Genomic DNA, 21,757 nt, shown 5'->3' with positions numbered 1-21,757 from the left:
AAAAAATTGAAACTCGAAGCGCTCCAAAACCACCTACCCCACGTGCAGCGAGTTCGACAAATAAATACGGGGCACATCGGAGGAAGGCGAACCTCGACACGTTGTAAATCGAAAACCAAAGCTTTTAACCCACGCGCAGCGAGTTCGACAATAAAATACGTGGCACATCGAAGGAAGGCTAGCGAGAGCGAGAAAAAAATTGAAACTCGAAGCGCTCCAAAACCACCTACCCCACGTGCAGCGAGTTCGACAAATAAATACGTGGCACATCGAAGGAAGGCGAATCTCGACACGTTGTAAATCGAAAACCAAAGCTTTTAACCCACCTACCCCACGCGCAGCGAGTTCGACAATAAAATACGTGGCACATCGGAGGAAGGCTAGCGAGAGCGAGAAAAAAATTGAAACTCGAAGCGCTCCAAAACCACCTACCCCACGTGCAGCGAGTTCGACAAATAAATACGGGGCACATCGGAGGAAGGCGAACCTCGACACGTTGTAAATCGAAAACCAAAGCTTTTAACCCACCTACCCCACGCGCAGCGAGTTCGACAATAAAATACGTGGCACATCGAAGGAAGGCTAGCGAGAGCGAGAAAAAAATTGAAACTCGAAGCGCTCCAAAACCACCTACCCCACGTGCAGCGAGTTCGACAAATAAATACGGGGCACATCGGAGGAAGGCGAACCTCGACACGTTGTAAATCGAAAACCAAAGCTTTTAACCCACGCGCAGCGAGTTCGACAAATAAATACGTGGCACATCGAAGGAAGGCTAGCGAGAGCGAGAAAAAAATTGAAACTCGAAGCGCTCCAAAACCACCTACCCCACGTACAGCGAGTTCGACAAATAAATACGGGGCACATCGGAGGAAGGCGAACCTCGACACGTTGTAAAACGAAAACCAAAGCTTTTAACCCACCTACCCCACGCGCAGCGAGTTCGACAATAAAATACGTGGCACATCGAAGGAAGGCTAGCGAGAGCGAGAAAAAAATTGAAACTCGAAGCGCTCCAAAACCACCTACCCCACTTGCAGCGAGTTCGACAACAAAATACGTGGCACATCGAAGGAAGGCTAGCGAGAGCGAGAAAAAAATTGAAACTCGAAGCGCTCCAAAACCACCTACCCCACGTGCAGCGAGTTCGACAAATAAATACGGGGCACATCGGAGGAAGGCGAACCTCGACACGTTGTAAATCGAAAACCAAAGCTTTTAACCCACGCGCAGCGAGTTCGACAATAAAATACGTGGCACATCGAAGGAAGGCTAGCGAGAGCGAGAAAAAAATTGAAACTCGAAGCGCTCCAAAACCACCTACCCCACGTGCAGCGAGTTCGACAATAAAATACGTGGCACATCGAAGGAAGGCTAGCGAGAGCGAGAAAAAAATTGAAACTCGAAGCGCTCCAAAACCACCTACCCCACGTGCAGCGAGTTCGACAAATAAATACGGGGCACATCGGAGGAAGGCGAACCTCGACACGTTGTAAATCGAAAACCAAAGCTTTTAACCCACGCGCAGCGAGTTCGACAATAAAATACGTGGCACATCGAAGGAAGGCTAGCGAGAGCGAGAAAAAAATTGAAACTCGAAGCGCTCCAAAACCACCTACCCCACGTGCAGCGAGTTCGACAAATAAATACGTGGCACATCGGAGGAAGGCGAACCTCGACACGTTGTAAATCTAAAACCAAAGCTTTTAACCCACCTACCCCACGCGCAGCGAGTTCGACAATAAAATACGTGGCACATCGGAGGAAGGCTAGCGAGAGCGAGAAAAAAATTGAAACTCGAAGCGCTCCAAAACCACCTACCCCACGTGCAGCGAGTTCGACAAATAAATACGTGGCACATCGGAGGAAGGCGAACCTCGACACGTTGTAAATCTAAAACCAAAGCTTTTAACCCACCTACCCCATGCGCAGCGAGTTCAATAGTAAAATACGTGGCACATCGAAGGAAGGCTAGCGAGAGCGAGAAAAAAATTGAAACTCGAAGCGCTCCAAAACCACCTACCCCACGTACAGCGAGTTCGACAAATAAATACGGGGCACATCGGAGGAAGGCGAACCTCGACACGTTGTAAATCGAAAACCAAAGCTTTTAACCCACCTACCCCACGCGCAGCGAGTTCGACAATAAAATACGTGGCACATCGAAGGAAGGCTAGCGAGAGCGAGAAAAAAATTGAAACTCGAAGCGCTCCAAAACCACCTACCCCACGTACAGCGAGTTCGACAAATAAATACGGGGCACATCGGAGGAAGGCGAACCTCGACACGTTGTAAAACGAAAACCAAAGCTTTTAACCCACCTACCCCACGCGCAGCGAGTTCGACAATAAAATACGTGGCACATCGAAGGAAGGCTAGCGAGAGCGAGAAAAAAATTGAAACTCGAAGCGCTCCAAAACCACCTACCCCACGTGCAGCGAGTTCGACAAATAAATACGTGGCACATCGAAGGAAGGCTAGCGAGAGCGAGAAAAAAATTGAAACTCGAAGCGCTCCAAAACCACCTACCCCACGTACAGCGAGTTCGACAAATAAATACGGGGCACATCGGAGGAAGGCGAACCTCGACACGTTGTAAATCGAAAACCAAAGCTTTTAACCCACCTACCCCACGCGCAGCGAGTTCGACAATAAAATACGTGGCACATCGAAGGAAGGCTAGCGAGAGCGAGAAAAAAATTGAAACTCGAAGCTCTCCAAAACCACCTACCCCACGTGCAGCGAGTTCGACAAATAAATACGGGGCACATCGGAGGAAGGCGAACCTCGACACGTTGTAAATCGAAAACCAAAGCTTTTAACCCACGCGCAGCGAGTTCGACAAATAAATACGTGGCACATCGAAGGAAGGCTAGCGAGAGCGAGAAAAAAATTGAAACTCGAAGCGCTCCAAAACCACCTACCCCACGTGCAGCGAGTTCGACAACAAAATACGTGGCACATCGAAGGAAGGCTAGCGAGAGCGAGAAAAAAATTGAAACTCGAAGCGCTCCAAAACCACCTACCCCACGTGCAGCGAGTTCGACAAATAAATACGGGGCACATCGGAGAAAGGCGAACCTCGACACGTTGTAAATCGAAAACCAAAGCTTTTAACCCACCTACCCCACGCGCAGCGAGTTCGACAATAAAATACGTGGCACATCGGAGGAAGGCTAGCGAGAGCGAGAAAAAAATTGAAACTCGAAGCGCTCCAAAACCACCTACCCCACGTGCAGCGAGTTCGACAAATAAATACGGGGCACATCGAAGGAAGGCTAGCGAGAGCGAGAAAAAAATTGAAACTCGAAGCGCTCCAAAACCACCTACCCCACGTACAGCGAGTTCGACAAATAAATACGGGGCACATCGGAGGAAGGCGAACCTCGACACGTTGTAAATCGAAAACCAAAGCTTTTAACCCACCTACCCCACGCGCAGCGAGTTCGACAATAAAATACGTGGCACATCGAAGGAAGGCTAGCGAGAGCGAGAAAAAAATTGAAACTCGAAGCTCTCCAAAACCACCTACCCCACGTGCAGCGAGTTCGACAAATAAATACGGGGCACATCGGAGGAAGGCGAACCTCGACACGTTGTAAATCGAAAACCAAAGCTTTTAACCCACCTACCCCACGCGCAGCGAGTTCGACAATAAAATACGTGGCACATCGAAGGAAGGCTAGCGAGAGCGAGAAAAAAATTGAAACTCGAAGCGCTCCAAAACCACCTACCCCACGTGCAGCGAGTTCGACAACAAAATACGTGGCACATCGAAGGAAGGCTAGCGAGAGCGAGAAAAAAATTGAAACTCGAAGCGCTCCAAAACCACCTACCCCACGTGCAGCGAGTTCGACAAATAAATACGGGGCACATCGGAGAAAGGCGAACCTCGACACGTTGTAAATCGAAAACCAAAGCTTTTAACCCACGCGCAGCGAGTTCGACAATAAAATACGTGGCACATCGAAGGAAGGCTAGCGAGAGCGAGAAAAAAATTGAAACTCGAAGCGCTCCAAAACCACCTACCCCACGTGCAGCGAGTTCGACAAATAAATACGTGGCACATCGAAGGAAGGCTAGCGAGAGCGAGAAAAAAATTGAAACTCGAAGCGCTCCAAAACCACCTACCCCACGTACAGCGAGTTCGACAAATAAATACGGGGCACATCGGAGGAAGGCGAACCTCGACACGTTGTAAATCGAAAACCAAAGCTTTTAACCCACCTACCCCACGCGCAGCGAGTTCGACAATAAAATACGTGGCACATCGAAGGAAGGCTAGCGAGAGCGAGAAAAAAATTGAAACTCGAAGCGCTCCAAAACCACCTACCCCACGTGCAGCGAGTTCGACAAATAAATACGTGGCACATCGAAGGAAGGCTAGCGAGAGCGAGAAAAAAATTGAAACTCGAAGCGCTCCAAAACCACCTACCCCACGTGCAGCGAGTTCGACAAATAAATACGGGGCACATCGGAGAAAGGCGAACCTCGACACGTTGTAAATCGAAAACCAAAGCTTTTAACCCACGCGCAGCGAGTTCGACAATAAAATACGTGGCACATCGAAGGAAGGCTAGCGAGAGCGAGAAAAAAATTGAAACTCGAAGCGCTCCAAAACCACCTACCCCACGTGCAGCGAGTTCGACAAATAAATACGTGGCACATCGAAGGAAGGCTAGCGAGAGCGAGAAAAAAATTGAAACTCGAAGCGCTCCAAAACCACCTACCCCACGTACAGCGAGTTCGATAAATAAATACGGGGCACATCGGAGGAAGGCGAACCTCGACACGTTGTAAATCGAAAACCAAAGCTTTTAACCCACCTACCCCACGCGCAGCGAGTTCGACAATAAAATACGTGGCACATCGGAGGAAGGCTAGCGAGAGCGAGAAAAAAATTGAAACTCGAAGCGCTCCAAAACCACCTACCCCACGTGCAGCGAGTTCGACAAATAAATACGTGGCACATCGAAGGAAGGCTAGCGAGAGCGAGAAAAAAATTGAAACTCGAAGCGCTCCAAAACCACCTACCCCACGTACAGCGAGTTCGATAAATAAATACGGGGCACATCGGAGGAAGGCGAACCTCGACACGTTGTAAATCGAAAACCAAAGCTTTTAACCCACCTACCCCACGCGCAGCGAGTTCGACAATAAAATACGTGGCACATCGGAGGAAGGCTAGCGAGAGCGAGAAAAAAATTGAAACTCGAAGCGCTCCAAAACCACCTACCCCACGTGCAGCGAGTTCGACAAATAAATACGGGGCACATCGGAGGAAGGCGAACCTCGACACGTTGTAAATCTAAAACCAAAGCTTTTAACCCACCTACCCCATGCGCAGCGAGTTCAATAGTAAAATACGTGGCACATCGAAGGAAGGCTAGCGAGAGCTAGAAAAAAATTGAAACTCGAAGCGCTCCAAAACCACCTACCCCACGTACAGCGAGTTCGACAACAAAATACGTGGCACATCGAAGGAAGGCTAGCGAGAGCGAGAAAAAAATTGAAACTCGAAGCGCTCCAAAACCACCTACCCCACGTGCAGCGAGTTCGACAAATAAATACGTGGCACATCGAAGGAAGGCTAGCGAGAGCGAGAAAAAAATTGAAACTCGAAGCGCTCCAAAACCACCTACCCCACGCGCAGCGAGTTCGACAATAAAATACGTGGCACATCGAAGGAAGGCTAGCGAGAGCGAGAAAAAAATTGAAACTCGAAGCGCTCCAAAACCACCTACCCCACGTGCAGCGAGTTCGACAAATAAATACGTGGCACATCGAAGGAAGGCTAGCGAGAGCGAGAAAAAAATTGAAACTCGAAGCGCTCCAAAACCACCTACCCCACGTGCAGCGAGTTCGACAAATAAATACGGGGCACATCGGAGAAAGGCGAACCTCGACACGTTGTAAATCGAAAACCAAAGCTTTTAACCCACGCGCAGCGAGTTCGACAATAAAATACGTGGCACATCGAAGGAAGGCTAGCGAGAGCGAGAAAAAAATTGAAACTCGAAGCGCTCCAAAACCACCTACCCCACGTGCAGCGAGTTCGACAAATAAATACGTGGCACATCGAAGGAAGGCTAGCGAGAGCGAGAAAAAAATTGAAACTCGAAGCGCTCCAAAACCACCTACCCCACGTACAGCGAGTTCGATAAATAAATACGGGGCACATCGGAGGAAGGCGAACCTCGACACGTTGTAAATCGAAAACCAAAGCTTTTAACCCACCTACCCCACGCGCAGCGAGTTCGACAATAAAATACGTGGCACATCGGAGGAAGGCTAGCGAGAGCGAGAAAAAAATTGAAACTCGAAGCGCTCCAAAACCACCTACCCCACGTGCAGCGAGTTCGACAAATAAATACGTGGCACATCGAAGGAAGGCTAGCGAGAGCGAGAAAAAAATTGAAACTCGAAGCGCTCCAAAACCACCTACCCCACGTACAGCGAGTTCGATAAATAAATACGGGGCACATCGGAGGAAGGCGAACCTCGACACGTTGTAAATCGAAAACCAAAGCTTTTAACCCACCTACCCCACGCGCAGCGAGTTCGACAATAAAATACGTGGCACATCGGAGGAAGGCTAGCGAGAGCGAGAAAAAAATTGAAACTCGAAGCGCTCCAAAACCACCTACCCCACGTGCAGCGAGTTCGACAAATAAATACGGGGCACATCGGAGGAAGGCGAACCTCGACACGTTGTAAATCTAAAACCAAAGCTTTTAACCCACCTACCCCATGCGCAGCGAGTTCAATAGTAAAATACGTGGCACATCGAAGGAAGGCTAGCGAGAGCTAGAAAAAAATTGAAACTCGAAGCGCTCCAAAACCACCTACCCCACGTACAGCGAGTTCGACAACAAAATACGTGGCACATCGAAGGAAGGCTAGCGAGAGCGAGAAAAAAATTGAAACTCGAAGCGCTCCAAAACCACCTACCCCACGTGCAGCGAGTTCGACAAATAAATACGTGGCACATCGAAGGAAGGCTAGCGAGAGCGAGAAAAAAATTGAAACTCGAAGCGCTCCAAAACCACCTACCCCACGTACAGCGAGTTCGACAAATAAATACGGGGCACATCGGAGGAAGGCGAACCTCGACACGTTGTAAATCGAAAACCAAAGCTTTTAACCCACCTACCCCACGCGCAGCGAGTTCGACAATAAAATACGTGGCACATCGAAGGAAGGCTAGCGAGAGCGAGAAAAAAATTGAAACTCGAAGCGCTCCAAAACCACCTACCCCACGTGCAGCGAGTTCGACAAATAAATACGTGGCACATCGAAGGAAGGCTAGCGAGAGCGAGAAAAAAATTGAAACTCGAAGCGCTCCAAAACCACCTACCCCACGTGCAGCGAGTTCGACAAATAAATACGGGGCACATCGGAGAAAGGCGAACCTCGACACGTTGTAAATCGAAAACCAAAGCTTTTAACCCACGCGCAGCGAGTTCGACAATAAAATACGTGGCACATCGAAGGAAGGCTAGCGAGAGCGAGAAAAAAATTGAAACTCGAAGCGCTCCAAAACCACCTACCCCACGTGCAGCGAGTTCGACAAATAAATACGTGGCACATCGAAGGAAGGCTAGCGAGAGCGAGAAAAAAATTGAAACTCGAAGCGCTCCAAAACCACCTACCCCACGTACAGCGAGTTCGATAAATAAATACGGGGCACATCGGAGGAAGGCGAACCTCGACACGTTGTAAATCGAAAACCAAAGCTTTTAACCCACCTACCCCACGCGCAGCGAGTTCGACAATAAAATACGTGGCACATCGGAGGAAGGCTAGCGAGAGCGAGAAAAAAATTGAAACTCGAAGCGCTCCAAAACCACCTACCCCACGTGCAGCGAGTTCGACAAATAAATACGGGGCACATCGGAGGAAGGCGAACCTCGACACGTTGTAAATCTAAAACCAAAGCTTTTAACCCACCTACCCCATGCGCAGCGAGTTCAATAGTAAAATACGTGGCACATCGAAGGAAGGCTAGCGAGAGCGAGAAAAAAATTGAAACTCGAAGCGCTCCAAAACCACCTACCCCACGTACAGCGAGTTCGACAACAAAATACGTGGCACATCGAAGGAAGGCTAGCGAGAGCGAGAAAAAAATTGAAACTCGAAGCGCTCCAAAACCACCTACCCCACGTGCAGCGAGTTCGACAAATAAATACGGGGCACATCGGAGAAAGGCGAACCTCGACACGTTGTAAATCGAAAACCAAAGCTTTTAACCCACGCGCAGCGAGTTCGACAATAAAATACGTGGCACATCGAAGGAAGGCTAGCGAGAGCGAGAAAAAAATTGAAACTCGAAGCGCTCCAAAACCACCTACCCCACGTGCAGCGAGTTCGACAAATAAATACGTGGCACATCGAAGGAAGGCTAGCGAGAGCGAGAAAAAAATTGAAACTCGAAGCGCTCCAAAACCACCTACCCCACGTACAGCGAGTTCGACAAATAAATACGGGGCACATCGGAGGAAGGCGAACCTCGACACGTTGTAAATCGAAAACCAAAGCTTTTAACCCACCTACCCCACGCGCAGCGAGTTCGACAATAAAATACGTGGCACATCGAAGGAAGGCTAGCGAGAGCGAGAAAAAAATTGAAACTCGAAGCGCTCCAAAACCACCTACCCCACGTGCAGCGAGTTCGACAAATAAATACGTGGCACATCGAAGGAAGGCTAGCGAGAGCGAGAAAAAAATTGAAACTCGAAGCGCTCCAAAACCACCTACCCCACGTGCAGCGAGTTCGACAAATAAATACGGGGCACATCGGAGAAAGGCGAACCTCGACACGTTGTAAATCGAAAACCAAAGCTTTTAACCCACGCGCAGCGAGTTCGACAATAAAATACGTGGCACATCGAAGGAAGGCTAGCGAGAGCGAGAAAAAAATTGAAACTCGAAGCGCTCCAAAACCACCTACCCCACGTGCAGCGAGTTCGACAAATAAATACGTGGCACATCGAAGGAAGGCTAGCGAGAGCGAGAAAAAAATTGAAACTCGAAGCGCTCCAAAACCACCTACCCCACGTACAGCGAGTTCGATAAATAAATACGGGGCACATCGGAGGAAGGCGAACCTCGACACGTTGTAAATCGAAAACCAAAGCTTTTAACCCACCTACCCCACGCGCAGCGAGTTCGACAATAAAATACGTGGCACATCGGAGGAAGGCTAGCGAGAGCGAGAAAAAAATTGAAACTCGAAGCGCTCCAAAACCACCTACCCCACGTGCAGCGAGTTCGACAAATAAATACGGGGCACATCGGAGGAAGGCGAACCTCGACACGTTGTAAATCTAAAACCAAAGCTTTTAACCCACCTACCCCATGCGCAGCGAGTTCAATAGTAAAATACGTGGCACATCGAAGGAAGGCTAGCGAGAGCGAGAAAAAAATTGAAACTCGAAGCGCTCCAAAACCACCTACCCCACGTACAGCGAGTTCGATAAATAAATACGGGGCACATCGGAGGAAGGCGAACCTCGACACGTTGTAAATCGAAAACCAAAGCTTTTAACCCACCTACCCCACGCGCAGCGAGTTCGACAATAAAATACGTGGCACATCGGAGGAAGGCTAGCGAGAGCGAGAAAAAAATTGAAACTCGAAGCGCTCCAAAACCACCTACCCCACGTACAGCGAGTTCGACAACAAAATACGTGGCACATCGAAGGAAGGCTAGCGAGAGCGAGAAAAAAATTGAAACTCGAAGCGCTCCAAAACCACCTACCCCACGTGCAGCGAGTTCGACAAATAAATACGGGGCACATCGGAGAAAGGCGAACCTCGACACGTTGTAAATCGAAAACCAAAGCTTTTAACCCACGCGCAGCGAGTTCGACAATAAAATACGTGGCACATCGAAGGAAGGCTAGCGAGAGCGAGAAAAAAATTGAAACTCGAAGCGCTCCAAAACCACCTACCCCACGTGCAGCGAGTTCGACAAATAAATACGTGGCACATCGAAGGAATGCTAGCGAGAGCGAGAAAAAAATTGAAACTCGAAGCGCTCGAAAACCACCTACCCCACGTGCAGCGAGTTCGACAAATAAATACGGGGCACATCGGAGGAAGGCGAACCTCGACACGTTGTAAATCGAAAACCAAAGCTTTTAACCCACCTAACCCACGCGCAGCGAGTTCGACAATAAAATACGTGGCACATCGAAGGAAGGCTAGCGAGAGCGAGAAAAAAATTGAAACTCGAAGCGCTCCAAAACCACCTACCCCACGTGCAGCGAGTTCGACAAATAAATACGTGGCACATCGAAGGAAGGCTAGCGAGAGCGAGAAAAAAATTGAAACTCGAAGCGCTCCAAAACCACCTAACCCACGTACAGCGAGTTCGACAAATAAATACGGGGCACATCGGAGGAAGGCGAACCTCGACACGTTGTAAATCGAAAACCAAAGATTTTAACCCACCTACTCCACGCGCAGCGAGTTCGTCAATAAAATACGTGGCACATCGAAGGAAGGCTAGCGAGAGCGAGAAAAAAATTGAAACTCGAAGCGCTCCAAAACCACCTACCCCACGTGCAGCGAGTTCGACAATAAAATACGTGGCACATCGAAGGAAGGCTAGCGAGAGCGAGAAAAAAATTGAAACTCGAAGCGCTCCAAAACCACCTACCCCACGTGCAGCGAGTTCGACAAATAAATACGGGGCACATCGGAGGAAGGCGAACCTCGACACGTTGTAAATCGAAAACCAAAGCTTTTAACCCACGCGCAGCGAGTTCGACAATAAAATACGTGGCACATCGAAGGAAGGCTAGCGAGAGCGAGAAAAAAATTGAAACTCGAAGCGCTCCAAAACCACCTACCCCACGTGCAGCGAGTTCGACAAATAAATACGTGGCACATCGAAGGAAGGCGAACCTCGACACGTTGTAAATCGAAAACCAAAGCTTTTAACCCACCTACCCCACGCGCAGCGAGTTCGACAATAAAATACGTGGCACATCGGAGGAAGGCTAGCGAGAGCGAGAAAAAAATTGAAACTCGAAGCGCTCCAAAACCACCTACCCCACGTGCAGCGAGTTCGACAAATAAATACGGGGCACATCGGAGGAACGCGAACCTCGACACGTTGTAAATCTAAAACCAAAGCTTTTAACCCACCTACCCCATGCGCAGCGAGTTCAATAGTAAAATACGTGGCACATCGAAGGAAGGCTAGCGAGAGCGAGAAAAAAATTGAAACTCGAAGCGCTCCAAACCCATCTACCCCACGCGCAGCGAGTTCGACAATAAAATACGTGGCACATCGAAGGAAGGCTAGCGAGAGCGAGAAAAAAATTGAAACTCGAAGCGCTCCAAAACCACCTACCCCACGTACAGCGAGTTCGACAAATAAATACGGGGCACATCGGAGGAAGGCGAACCTCGACACGTTGTAAATCGAAAACCAAAGCTTTTAACCCACCTACCCCACGCGCAGCGAGTTCGACAATAAAATACGTGGCACATCGATGGAAGGCTAGCGAGAGCGAGAAAAAAATTGAAACTCGAAGCGCTCCAAAACCACCTACCCCACGTGCAGCGAGTTCGACAAATAAATACGTGGCACATCGAAGGAAGGCTAGCGAGAGCGAGAAAAAAATTGAAACTCGAAGCGCTCCAAAACCACCTACCCCACGTACAGCGAGTTCGACAAATAAATACGGGGCACATCGGAGGAAGGCGAACCTCGACACGTTGTAAATCGAAAACCAAAGCTTTTAACCCACCTACCCCACGCGCAGCGAGTTCGACAATAAAATACGTGGCACATCGAAGGAAGGCTAGCGAGAGCGAGAAAAAAATTGAAACTCGAAGCGCTCGAAAACCACCTACCCCACGTGCAGCGAGTTCGACAAATAAATACGGGGCACATCGGAGGAAGGCGAACCTCGACACGTTGTAAATCGAAAACCAAAGCTTTTAACCCACCTAACCCACGCGCAGCGAGTTCGACAATAAAATACGTGGCACATCGAAGGAAGGCTAGCGAGAGCGAGAAAAAAATTGAAACTCGAAGCGCTCCAAAACCACCTACCCCATGTGCAGCGAGTTCGACAAATAAATACGTGGCACATCGAAGGAAGGCGAACCTCGACACGTTGTAAATCGAAAACCAAAGCTTTTAACCCACCTACCCCACGCGCAGCGAGTTCGACAATAAAATACGTGGCACATCGGAGGAAGGCTAGCGAGAGCGAGAAAAAAATTGAAACTCGAAGCGCTCCAAAACCACCTACCCCACGTACAGCGAGTTCGACAAATAAATACGGGGCACATCGGAGGAAGGCGAACCTCGACACGTTGTAAATCGAAAACCAAAGCTTTTAACCCACCTACCCCACGCGCAGCGAGTTCGACAATAAAATACGTGGCACATCGAAGGAAGGCTAGCGAGAGCGAGAAAAAAATTGAAACTCGAAGCGCTCCAAAACCACCTACCCCACGTGCAGCGAGTTCGACAAATAAATACGTGGCACATCGAAGGAAGGCTAGCGAGAGCGAGAAAAAAATTGAAACTCGAAGCGCTCCAAAACCACCTACCCCACGTACAGCGAGTTCGACAAATAAATACGGGGCACATCGGAGGAAGGCGAACCTCGACACGTTGTAAATCGAAAACCAAAGCTTTTAACCCACCTACCCCACGCGCAGCGAGTTCGACAATAAAATACGTGGCACATCGAAGGAAGGCTAGCGAGAGCGAGAAAAAAATTGAAACTCGAAGCGCTCGAAAACCACCTACCCCACGTGCAGCGAGTTCGACAAATAAATACGGGGCACATCGGAGGAAGGCGAACCTCGACACGTTGTAAATCGAAAACCAAAGCTTTTAACCCACCTAACCCACGCGCAGCGAGTTCGACAATAAAATACGTGGCACATCGAAGGAAGGCTAGCGAGAGCGAGAAAAAAATTGAAACTCGAAGCGCTCCAAAACCACCTACCCCACGTGCAGCGAGTTCGACAAATAAATACGTGGCACATCGAAGGAAGGCTAGCGAGAGCGAGAAAAAAATTGAAACTCGAAGCGCTCCAAAACCACCTACCCCACGTACAGCGAGTTCGACAAATAAATACGGGGCACATCGGAGGAAGGCGAACCTCGACACGTTGTAAATCGAAAACCAAAGCTTTTAACCCACCTACCCCACGCGCAGCGAGTTCGACAATAAAATACGTGGCACATCGAAGGAAGGCTAGCGAGAGCGAGAAAAAAATTGAAACTCGAAGCGCTCCAAAACCACCTACCCCACGTACAGCGAGTTCGACAAATAAATACGGGGCACATCGGAGGAAGGCGAACCTCGACACGTTGTAAAACGAAAACCAAAGCTTTTAACCCACCTACTCCACGCGCAGCGAGTTCGACAATAAAATACGTGGCACATCGAAGGAAGGCTAGCGAGAGCGAGAAAAAAATTGAAACTCGAAGCGCTCCAAAACCACCTACCCCACGTGCAGCGAGTTCGACAATAAAATACGTGGCACATCGAAGGAAGGCTAGCGAGAGCGAGAAAAAAATTGAAACTCGAAGCGCTCCAAAACCACCTACCCCACGTACAGCGAGTTCGATAAATAAATACGGGGCACATCGGAGGAAGGCGAACCTCGACACGTTGTAAATCGAAAACCAAAGCTTTTAACCCACCTACCCCACGCGCAGCGAGTTCGTCAATAAAATACGTGGCACATCGAAGGAAGGCTAGCGAGAGCGAGAAAAAAATTGAAACTCGAAGCGCTCCAAAACCACCTACCCCACGTGCAGCGAGTTCGACAACAAAATACGTGGCACATCGAAGGAAGGCTAGCGAGAGCGAGAAAAAAATTGAAACTCGAAGCGCTCCAAAACCACCTACCCCACGTACAGCGAGTTCGACAAATAAATACGGGGCACATCGGAGGAAGGCGAACCTCGACACGTTGTAAATCGAAAACCAAAGCTTTTAACCCACCTACCCCACGCGCAGCGAGTTCGACAATAAAATACGTGGCACATCGAAGGAAGGCTAGCGAGAGCGAGAAAAAAATTGAAACTCGAAGCGCTCCAAAACCACCTACCCCACGTGCAGCGAGTTCGACAATAAAATACGTGGCACATCGAAGGAAGGCTAGCGAGAGCGAGAAAAAAATTGAAACTCGAAGCGCTCCAAAACCACCTACCCCACGTACAGCGAGTTCGATAAATAAATACGGGGCACATCGGAGGAAGGCGAACCTCGACACGTTGTAAATCGAAAACCAAAGCTTTTAACCCACCTACCCCACGCGCAGCGAGTTCGTCAATAAAATACGTGGCACATCGAAGGAAGGCTAGCGAGAGCGAGAAAAAAATTGAAACTCGAAGCGCTCCAAAACCACCTACCCCACGTGCAGCGAGTTCGACAACAAAATACGTGGCACATCGAAGGAAGGCTAGCGAGAGCGAGAAAAAAATTGAAACTCGAAGCGCTCCAAAACCACCTACCCCACGTACAGCGAGTTCGACAAATAAATACGGGGCACATCGGAGGAAGGCGAACCTCGACACGTTGTAAATCGAAAACCAAAGCTTTTAACCCACCTACCCCACGCGCAGCGAGTTCGACAATAAAATACGTGGCACATCGAAGGAAGGCTAGCGAGAGCGAGAAAAAAATTGAAACTCGAAGCGCTCCAAAACCACCTACCCCACGTGCAGCGAGTTCGACAAATAAATACGGGGCACATCGGAGGAAGGCGAACCTCGACACGTTGTAAATCGAAAACCAAAGCTTTTAACCCACCTACCCCACGCGCAGCGAGTTCGACAATAAAATACGTGGCACATCGAAGGAAGGCTAGCGAGAGCGAGAAAAAAATTGAAACTCGAAGCGCTCCAAAACCACCTACCCCACGTGCAGCGAGTTCGACAAATAAATACGTGGCACATCGAAGGAAGGCTAGCGAGAGCGAGAAAAAAATTGAAACTCGAAGCGCTCCAAAACCACCTACCCCACGTACAGCGAGTTCGACAAATAAATACGGGGCACATCGGAGGAAGGCGAACCTCGACACGTTGTAAATCGAAAACCAAAGCTTTTAACCCACCTACCCCACGCGCAGCGAGTTCGACAATAAAATACGTGGCACATCGAAGGAAGGCTAGCGAGAGCGAGAAAAAAATTGAAACTCGAAGCGCTCCAAAACCACCTACCCCACGTGCAGCGAGTTCGACAAATAAATACGGGGCACATCGGAGGAAGGCGAACCTCGACACGTTGTAAATCGAAAACCAAAGCTTTTAACCCACGCGCAGCGAGTTCGACAAATAAATACGTGGCACATCGAAGGAAGGCTAGCGAGAGCGAGAAAAAAATTGAAACTCGAAGCGCTCCAAAACCACCTACCCCACGTACAGCGAGTTCGACAAATAAATACGGGGCACATCGGAGGAAGGCGAACCTCGACACGTTGTAAATCGAAAACCAAAGCTTTTAACCCACCTACCCCACGCGCAGCGAGTTCGTCAATAAAATACGTGGCACATCGAAGGAAGGCTAGCGAGAGCGAGAAAAAAATTGAAACTCGAAGCGCTCCAAAACCACCTACCCCACGTGCAGCGAGTTCGACAATAAAATACGTGGCACATCGAAGGAAGGCTAGCGAGAGCGAGAAAAAAATTGAAACTCGAAGCGCTCCAAAACCACCTACCCCACGTGCAGCGAGTTCGACAATAAAATACGGGGCACATCGGAGGAAGGCGAACCTCGGCACGCTGTAAATCTAAATCCAAAGCTTTTAACCCACCTACCCATGCGCAGCGAGTTTGATAATAGAATACGTGGCACATCGAAGGAAGGCTAGCGAGAGCGTTCCAACGTATTTTTGAAGTAAACTATTGTTTTCCTAGAGCTTGGGGTAATTGAGTATACTTATTTAGGTTTTAGACTTATTCCTCGCTTTGCTCGCCTTCCTTCGATGTGCCACGTATTTTACTATTGAACTCGCTGCGCATGGGGTAGGTGGGTTAAAAGCTTTGGTTTTAGATTTACAGCGTGTCGAGGTTCGCCTTCCTCCGATGTGCCCCGTATTTATTTGTCGAACTCGCTGCACGTGGGGTAGGTGGTTTTGGAGCGTTTCGAGTTTCAATTTTTTTCTCGCTCTCGCTAGCCTTCCTTCGATGTGCCACGTATTCTATTATCAAACTGGCTGCGCATGGGGTATTGCTTCGGTGTGCCAACATGTTTGTAAATTAAATTATTTTAGTCGAGAAGCGTAAGGTAATTTGGTACAAATATCAGAGGGAGAGAGAGTGAGAGAGAGAGAGAGAGAGAGAGAGAGAGAGAGAGAGAGAGAGAGAGATGTGGGAGTCCCTGTGACACAGATGCTTCCCACTTGAGTTCCAGTCGAGCCTTCCCCTTACTACTCTGGGTAGCTATTGGGGGTATTGTTTGTCTTATCAATGGCGAGGGTATTACTACTCGCGTACTAACAAGTTCAAACTTATTCAGCCTTGCTAGTGCACTATTTGCTACGCCTCTAGAGTCTAATCGCATACGCGAGCCGTACAATAGACACGGGAAGAAATCACTCTTCCCAGCCAGGATAAATCTCCTGTCTGCTTCCTCTAGGGTTTTCCATCTGCCCCTATAAGTTTTAGTCCTACGCAAAATAGACCATGCGTCAATACCTGTTTAAACCGATGAGGCCGTTGAGTGCCAAGGTAGCGTGTGTGAAGTCTCAGCCATTATTCTAAGTTGGTTACGAATATAGTAAAAAGATAATAAAGGAGGTTTGGAGTGTTAAGTGCTAGTTACAATTATTTATTCTTTTCTGTCTTTTGTGTCGGATCTCTTCTGAGGAGAAAGTCTTGTAGCCGTGCAATCGATACGACCTGGCGCCTCTATCAATTTGATCGTGCTATGATTTGAAATATTTAACGTTGATTAACCCTTCTTTATTAGCAATCAAGCGCAACGTTACATTATATCTCGGCTACCTTAGCAGAATTTCGATTATTCGGACATTTGCGGTTAGAATACAGTTAAGTGGTTATCTGTGCGGGAAATTGGCTATCTAGGAAGATATTGGCTATCTACGAAAATATTGGCTATCTATTGTAAGAAATCAGCATTAGATTTCGTCAAGTGTTAAATTGCTGCGCGAGTCAGTAGTTGTATATGTTGTGAAAACTGGATATTTTTGTGTAAAAGGACGAAGTAAAAATTGTGAATAAATCGAATAAACGCGTGCTGAAATCAAGGATAATATTTTTCCATCATGAAGTGCATTTATCCCTGAATTTTCCTCTCTTTCAAAGTCCGATCGCTGGGCTGAGATGACTGCGTATTCCCACGATTCAGCGAATCAAGACAAAGAAGTCGCAGACTTTGGTGATCGTCGGCGAGCGCCTGGTGCCCCGGGTATAACTTCAAGATTCGTCGAGGAGTGGAAGTTGTAACGTTGCTTGGAAAAACTAACAATTTTCCTGCACAACATGCACAGGAAAACTTCCATTATAGCACTCATCTATTGTATGCTTACTGGCTTATTGCTAAATATTGCAATACGTTACAGGACGTAATAATCCTCCAACTCTGGTCTATATATACCATTTTTTCGATTGAAGTCTTTCTTGGCGAGTTATTAGCGGTACACCTTTAAATTAGGTGTATTGATAGACGCCATGGGATATTTTCAGTTTATTTAACCCTTTTAAGTAATAGTTTAAAGAATGAAAAAGAATGGAAATCATCTTCTGGTTAACTACTTATTTATTTTTCGTATGACCCAATCATGTGAAGAGGTAATCTTGTATAGCTAAAGGCTTGTAAACAACTAGACACTTTTTAATATTATAGAGAAAGAAAACATATAAAAAAATTAGAAAATATATAGTTACTATTATTAAATTTTACAAATTTTTGACACTAAGTAAAAATATGAAAAATGAGTCTAAAAGAATTAACTTCTTAATAACTAGTAAATACCAAAAATGATTATGGAAATTGTGCAAATCATTAAAATTATTTTTTTAAGATTTTTTGGTATTGTTTTCTGTCATAGGAAAATTACAGGCAGAGGTGACAGGTATGCGGTTGGCTGAATTATCTTTTCGTTATACCACTATTGTTAGATCTACTATGACAAGGGCTCGAGAGACTTCAGAATGTATTCAATCTCACTTACCAACAGTTCCTGTTAAAGAAGATTGCTTATTGATTGAAGGATTTCCAATTCCTCCTGATCCAGCTAGTGGTCATTGGAAACCTGAAAAAATAGTAAGTTTTATGCACTATAAAATATTTACACTGCTTTTTCAGAGACTCTAGAGGCGTAGAAAATAGTGCACTAGCAAGGCTGAATAAGTTTAAACTTGTTAGTACGCGAGTAGTAATCCCCTCGCTATTGACAAGACGAACAATACCCCCACTACCTACCCAGAGTGGTAGGGGGAATGCTAGTCTGGAAGCATAGCGAGGAATAACGTTATCCAGTAGTGGGGAGAGTCAGTAACATAGGGACTTCCTCCTCTCTCATTAAGGACTCATTAACATCAATAAGCTGCTTCCTCTAGACATCCACAAGTTGCGTGTCAAGGCCAGGCTAGAGGCAAAGAGAAGAAGGGGACGCCGCACCTTTGTGAAGGACGGGAGGATCTACATCCGCTCTGGTGAGGACAGCGAACGGACCACCATCATCTCCACTGATGCTGAACTCAGAGCTTTTTTGCTCGGTCGCCACCAGTAGCCAACACGAACATCGCACACTAAAACACACACATATCATCCCACCAAAACCACCATCTAAATTATCTAATACATTCACATCTGCTTCTAAAGCGTCTTTGTCTGAGAGTCTTAGAGTCTGTCATTTCAATGCGATCTCTCTTACGAATCACATTAAGATGATTAGGCTCTTCTTATCCACTCATTCCCGATAAAAATAAACGTGATTGAAATCCATACCCAATTTTATTACTTACCTACGAACTTACTTACTCTCGGCAACACGTACATTTAACTGGCGCTGAGGACAGGATACTGCGAGGCTGCTGAATCAAGATTCTTCTCTAATTTCGTGACGAAAATCATCAGAGAGGAAGATGCTGGCGTTTTAACCCCTTCGTCGCAGTATTTTTAGAACGTCAAGTTTGAAACCCACCTTTGAGCAGGGATTCACCTGGAATCATAAAGAAGAAAGTAAGTATTAGAAATTCCTTATTCTCTTATTTTTACCCTATCCTTATATACGACTGATCTGAAAGCAAAATGGCTCAGAATCAAGCCACAAATCGAATCTCAGTAGAGCGATTTAAATTTAGATTAACTATACGGCGCGACTCGATACTAATTTATGAAGGAGGAAGAAAGCTCCTTTCTTACTTTCTCCAATTATGTGATAAATTTGTTGAAAATTTAATCACTACAGAAGAAGCGTCAAATACAGCATTATTTGCGTTAATTAAATCAAGAATTCGAGGAGAAGCTTTGAATTTAATGGTCGTGAATAATCCGGCAACATGGAACGAATGTAAAAATATCCTAATAAACAGATATAGTGATCCTAGCGCAGAGGACTTGCTATTTAATAAACTTAGCTCTTGTTTTTAACTATCAAATCAAAACTATGAAAAATATGCTGATGAAATAAAAAATCGTCTAAATAAACTTAAAGAGCATATTTACTTAAACAATCAATAACCATGAAGATTGGGTTTTATGAAAACGTAGCAAAGAATTCGTTTATAAACGGAATAAAAGAGCCGTATTACATACATCTTACGCATTTTTAATTAGAGGAATTAGAAGCTAGTCTGATAAACTGCTGGAAGCTTGACAATCATGAGCAACAAGCCGCATGTTTAAATTTCGCGAGACAACGTGATAACAAACTAAAAACTAACAATGCAAATAATAATTTAAAAAGCACAAACCCATTTGCAAATCAAGAAATAATGGATCGTTCAATGTCTTAGGAGCAAATAGAAGTTCATTTTCATTTGCATCCAGACTCGCGACTGCACAAAATAATTTTGTACCAATGTTTGCAAATAATTCCAGAAGACCTACCCAGAACCCTAAACTTACACCGATATCGGTTAATACTAGAAACACCAATAGGTCAAATAATAATCAGAACAACCGTTTAAATAATTTTGCATCTCAAAATAAATTCTTCAGGAGTACCGGACCACCGAATTTCGTTTCCGATGAGTTGCATAATCAGGAAGAGCAGCAACTCGAGGAAGTAGTTTATAACGAGGATCAAGAAAATATTAATGGAGATAATAGCAACTATAAAATTCAAGAGAATGTAAAAACTAAAGATTTTCAACAGGATTCCAATCCAACCGAAGAAACATAGTGAATTTAAATAATATAGGCAGTTCACCTGAACTACCATACATATTAACTACAAATCCATCGCTTAAAATGCTTATATTCTCGGTAGCATCGTCATCAATTATTAACACTAAAGTAGCCTATGATTTATTTTCAAATTGTATTTCGATATAAATTCGAAATTAAATCTGTGCATAAAACAACGCAAGAAATACATGCACTCACTTTTCCAATTTTACAAGAGTTAGGTGATGATACACCAATTAATTACATTTTTTATTGCCTCTTGGCATTCTACATATGATTGTTTAATAGCTCAGAAAGATCTACGAAATTTCAAAGCAAATATTGATTATAGGACTCAAATATTTAATCATCAGGAGACAAAGGTGCAGATTTAAACGGAGCACATGAATGAGGAAAAAAAGAGAAAATTATAGCATTATGTCGGAAATATAAGGATTGCTTTTATAATGAGTGTGGAAAATTAACAGCCACAAATGCAGTTACACATAAAATAAGAACAAAGGATGAAAACCCGATATATGTCAATAGTTAAAAATATCCATATCATTTGAGGAAGGTTATTCAATATCAAGTGAGAAAATTATTAAGTGAAGCGTGCGAACTAGAGTCTGAGCTCAAGTCGACGGACGTAGTGGCGGGAGGGAAGCGCGAGCCCGAACAACGGCTCAGTAAATACGGGTCGACATCCGCGGTGGCAGAGAGAAGTGGCGGACCCGTAAACGGAGCGACTCCGAAACCCTCTCACCGCCCGCGCGGGCGACATCGAAAAATTGTAATGGTAAGCGCGTCGACGGCGAATAATAAGGATGAAAAGCGTTAATCCGGCCGATCTAAGCGCTCGGCTAAAGCAAATCAGCCAAAACAGCCAAAGACGACGGCGTTATCACCTCGAAAGACGTAAGCAAGGCGCCGCACAGTGGGAGAAAATGGACAAAATTCGAGCCACGCGTCATTTTTAATCGTAGAGCCATGATTTTTTTTAAACTCTTTAAAAAAGCATCAAGTTTAAGCTACAGGTGCGGAAATTATTGTATCACCCTCCCCTAAACCCATGGGACCCCTAGAAGCCACCCCTGCCAAACCACAAGCAGTCTAACTCATCTATCCCAGGGAACAGCAAGTTAAATCGCTTTATTTTTTCTTAAAATAATTAAGCCACACACCATAAGCCAGCTAATAACCTAAATACCTACCCCTAACCTGCTTAACCCCTAGAAACCACCCCTACCAAACCCCAAGCAATAAAACATGGTTTAAAAAAAATCTTTATTCATGTCGATTTTTCACATTGTAATCATTTAAGATTTAATGTTTAGAGCGAAGAAATCGTGTCCTCGAGATTTAAACTTCAGTGTCACAGTTTAAACTTTGGAAAAAAAGGTAAAAGCACA

General features: G+C 46.2%; 1 protein-coding gene across 3 annotated transcripts in view; it reads left to right on the top strand.

The window, feature by feature from the left end:
* Positions 1-21,757, top strand: part of Pgam5 (phosphoglycerate mutase family member 5) — a 175,836-nt gene that overhangs the window by 101,772 nt on the left and 52,307 nt on the right. For all 3 annotated transcript variants that reach the window (NM_001168210.1, XM_031925158.2, XM_031925159.2), the window contains 1 exon segment: positions 18,061-18,275. In NM_001168210.1, coding sequence (NP_001161682.1) covers positions 18,061-18,275 — 215 coding nt within the window.

Source organism: Nasonia vitripennis (assembly GCF_009193385.2).
Source record: "Nasonia vitripennis strain AsymCx chromosome 2 unlocalized genomic scaffold, Nvit_psr_1.1 chr2_random0006, whole genome shotgun sequence".
Lineage (NCBI taxonomy): Eukaryota > Metazoa > Arthropoda > Insecta > Hymenoptera > Pteromalidae > Nasonia > Nasonia vitripennis.
The sequence above is the reverse complement of the archived record's forward strand: the minus strand, read 5'-3'. Positions and strand labels throughout refer to the sequence as shown.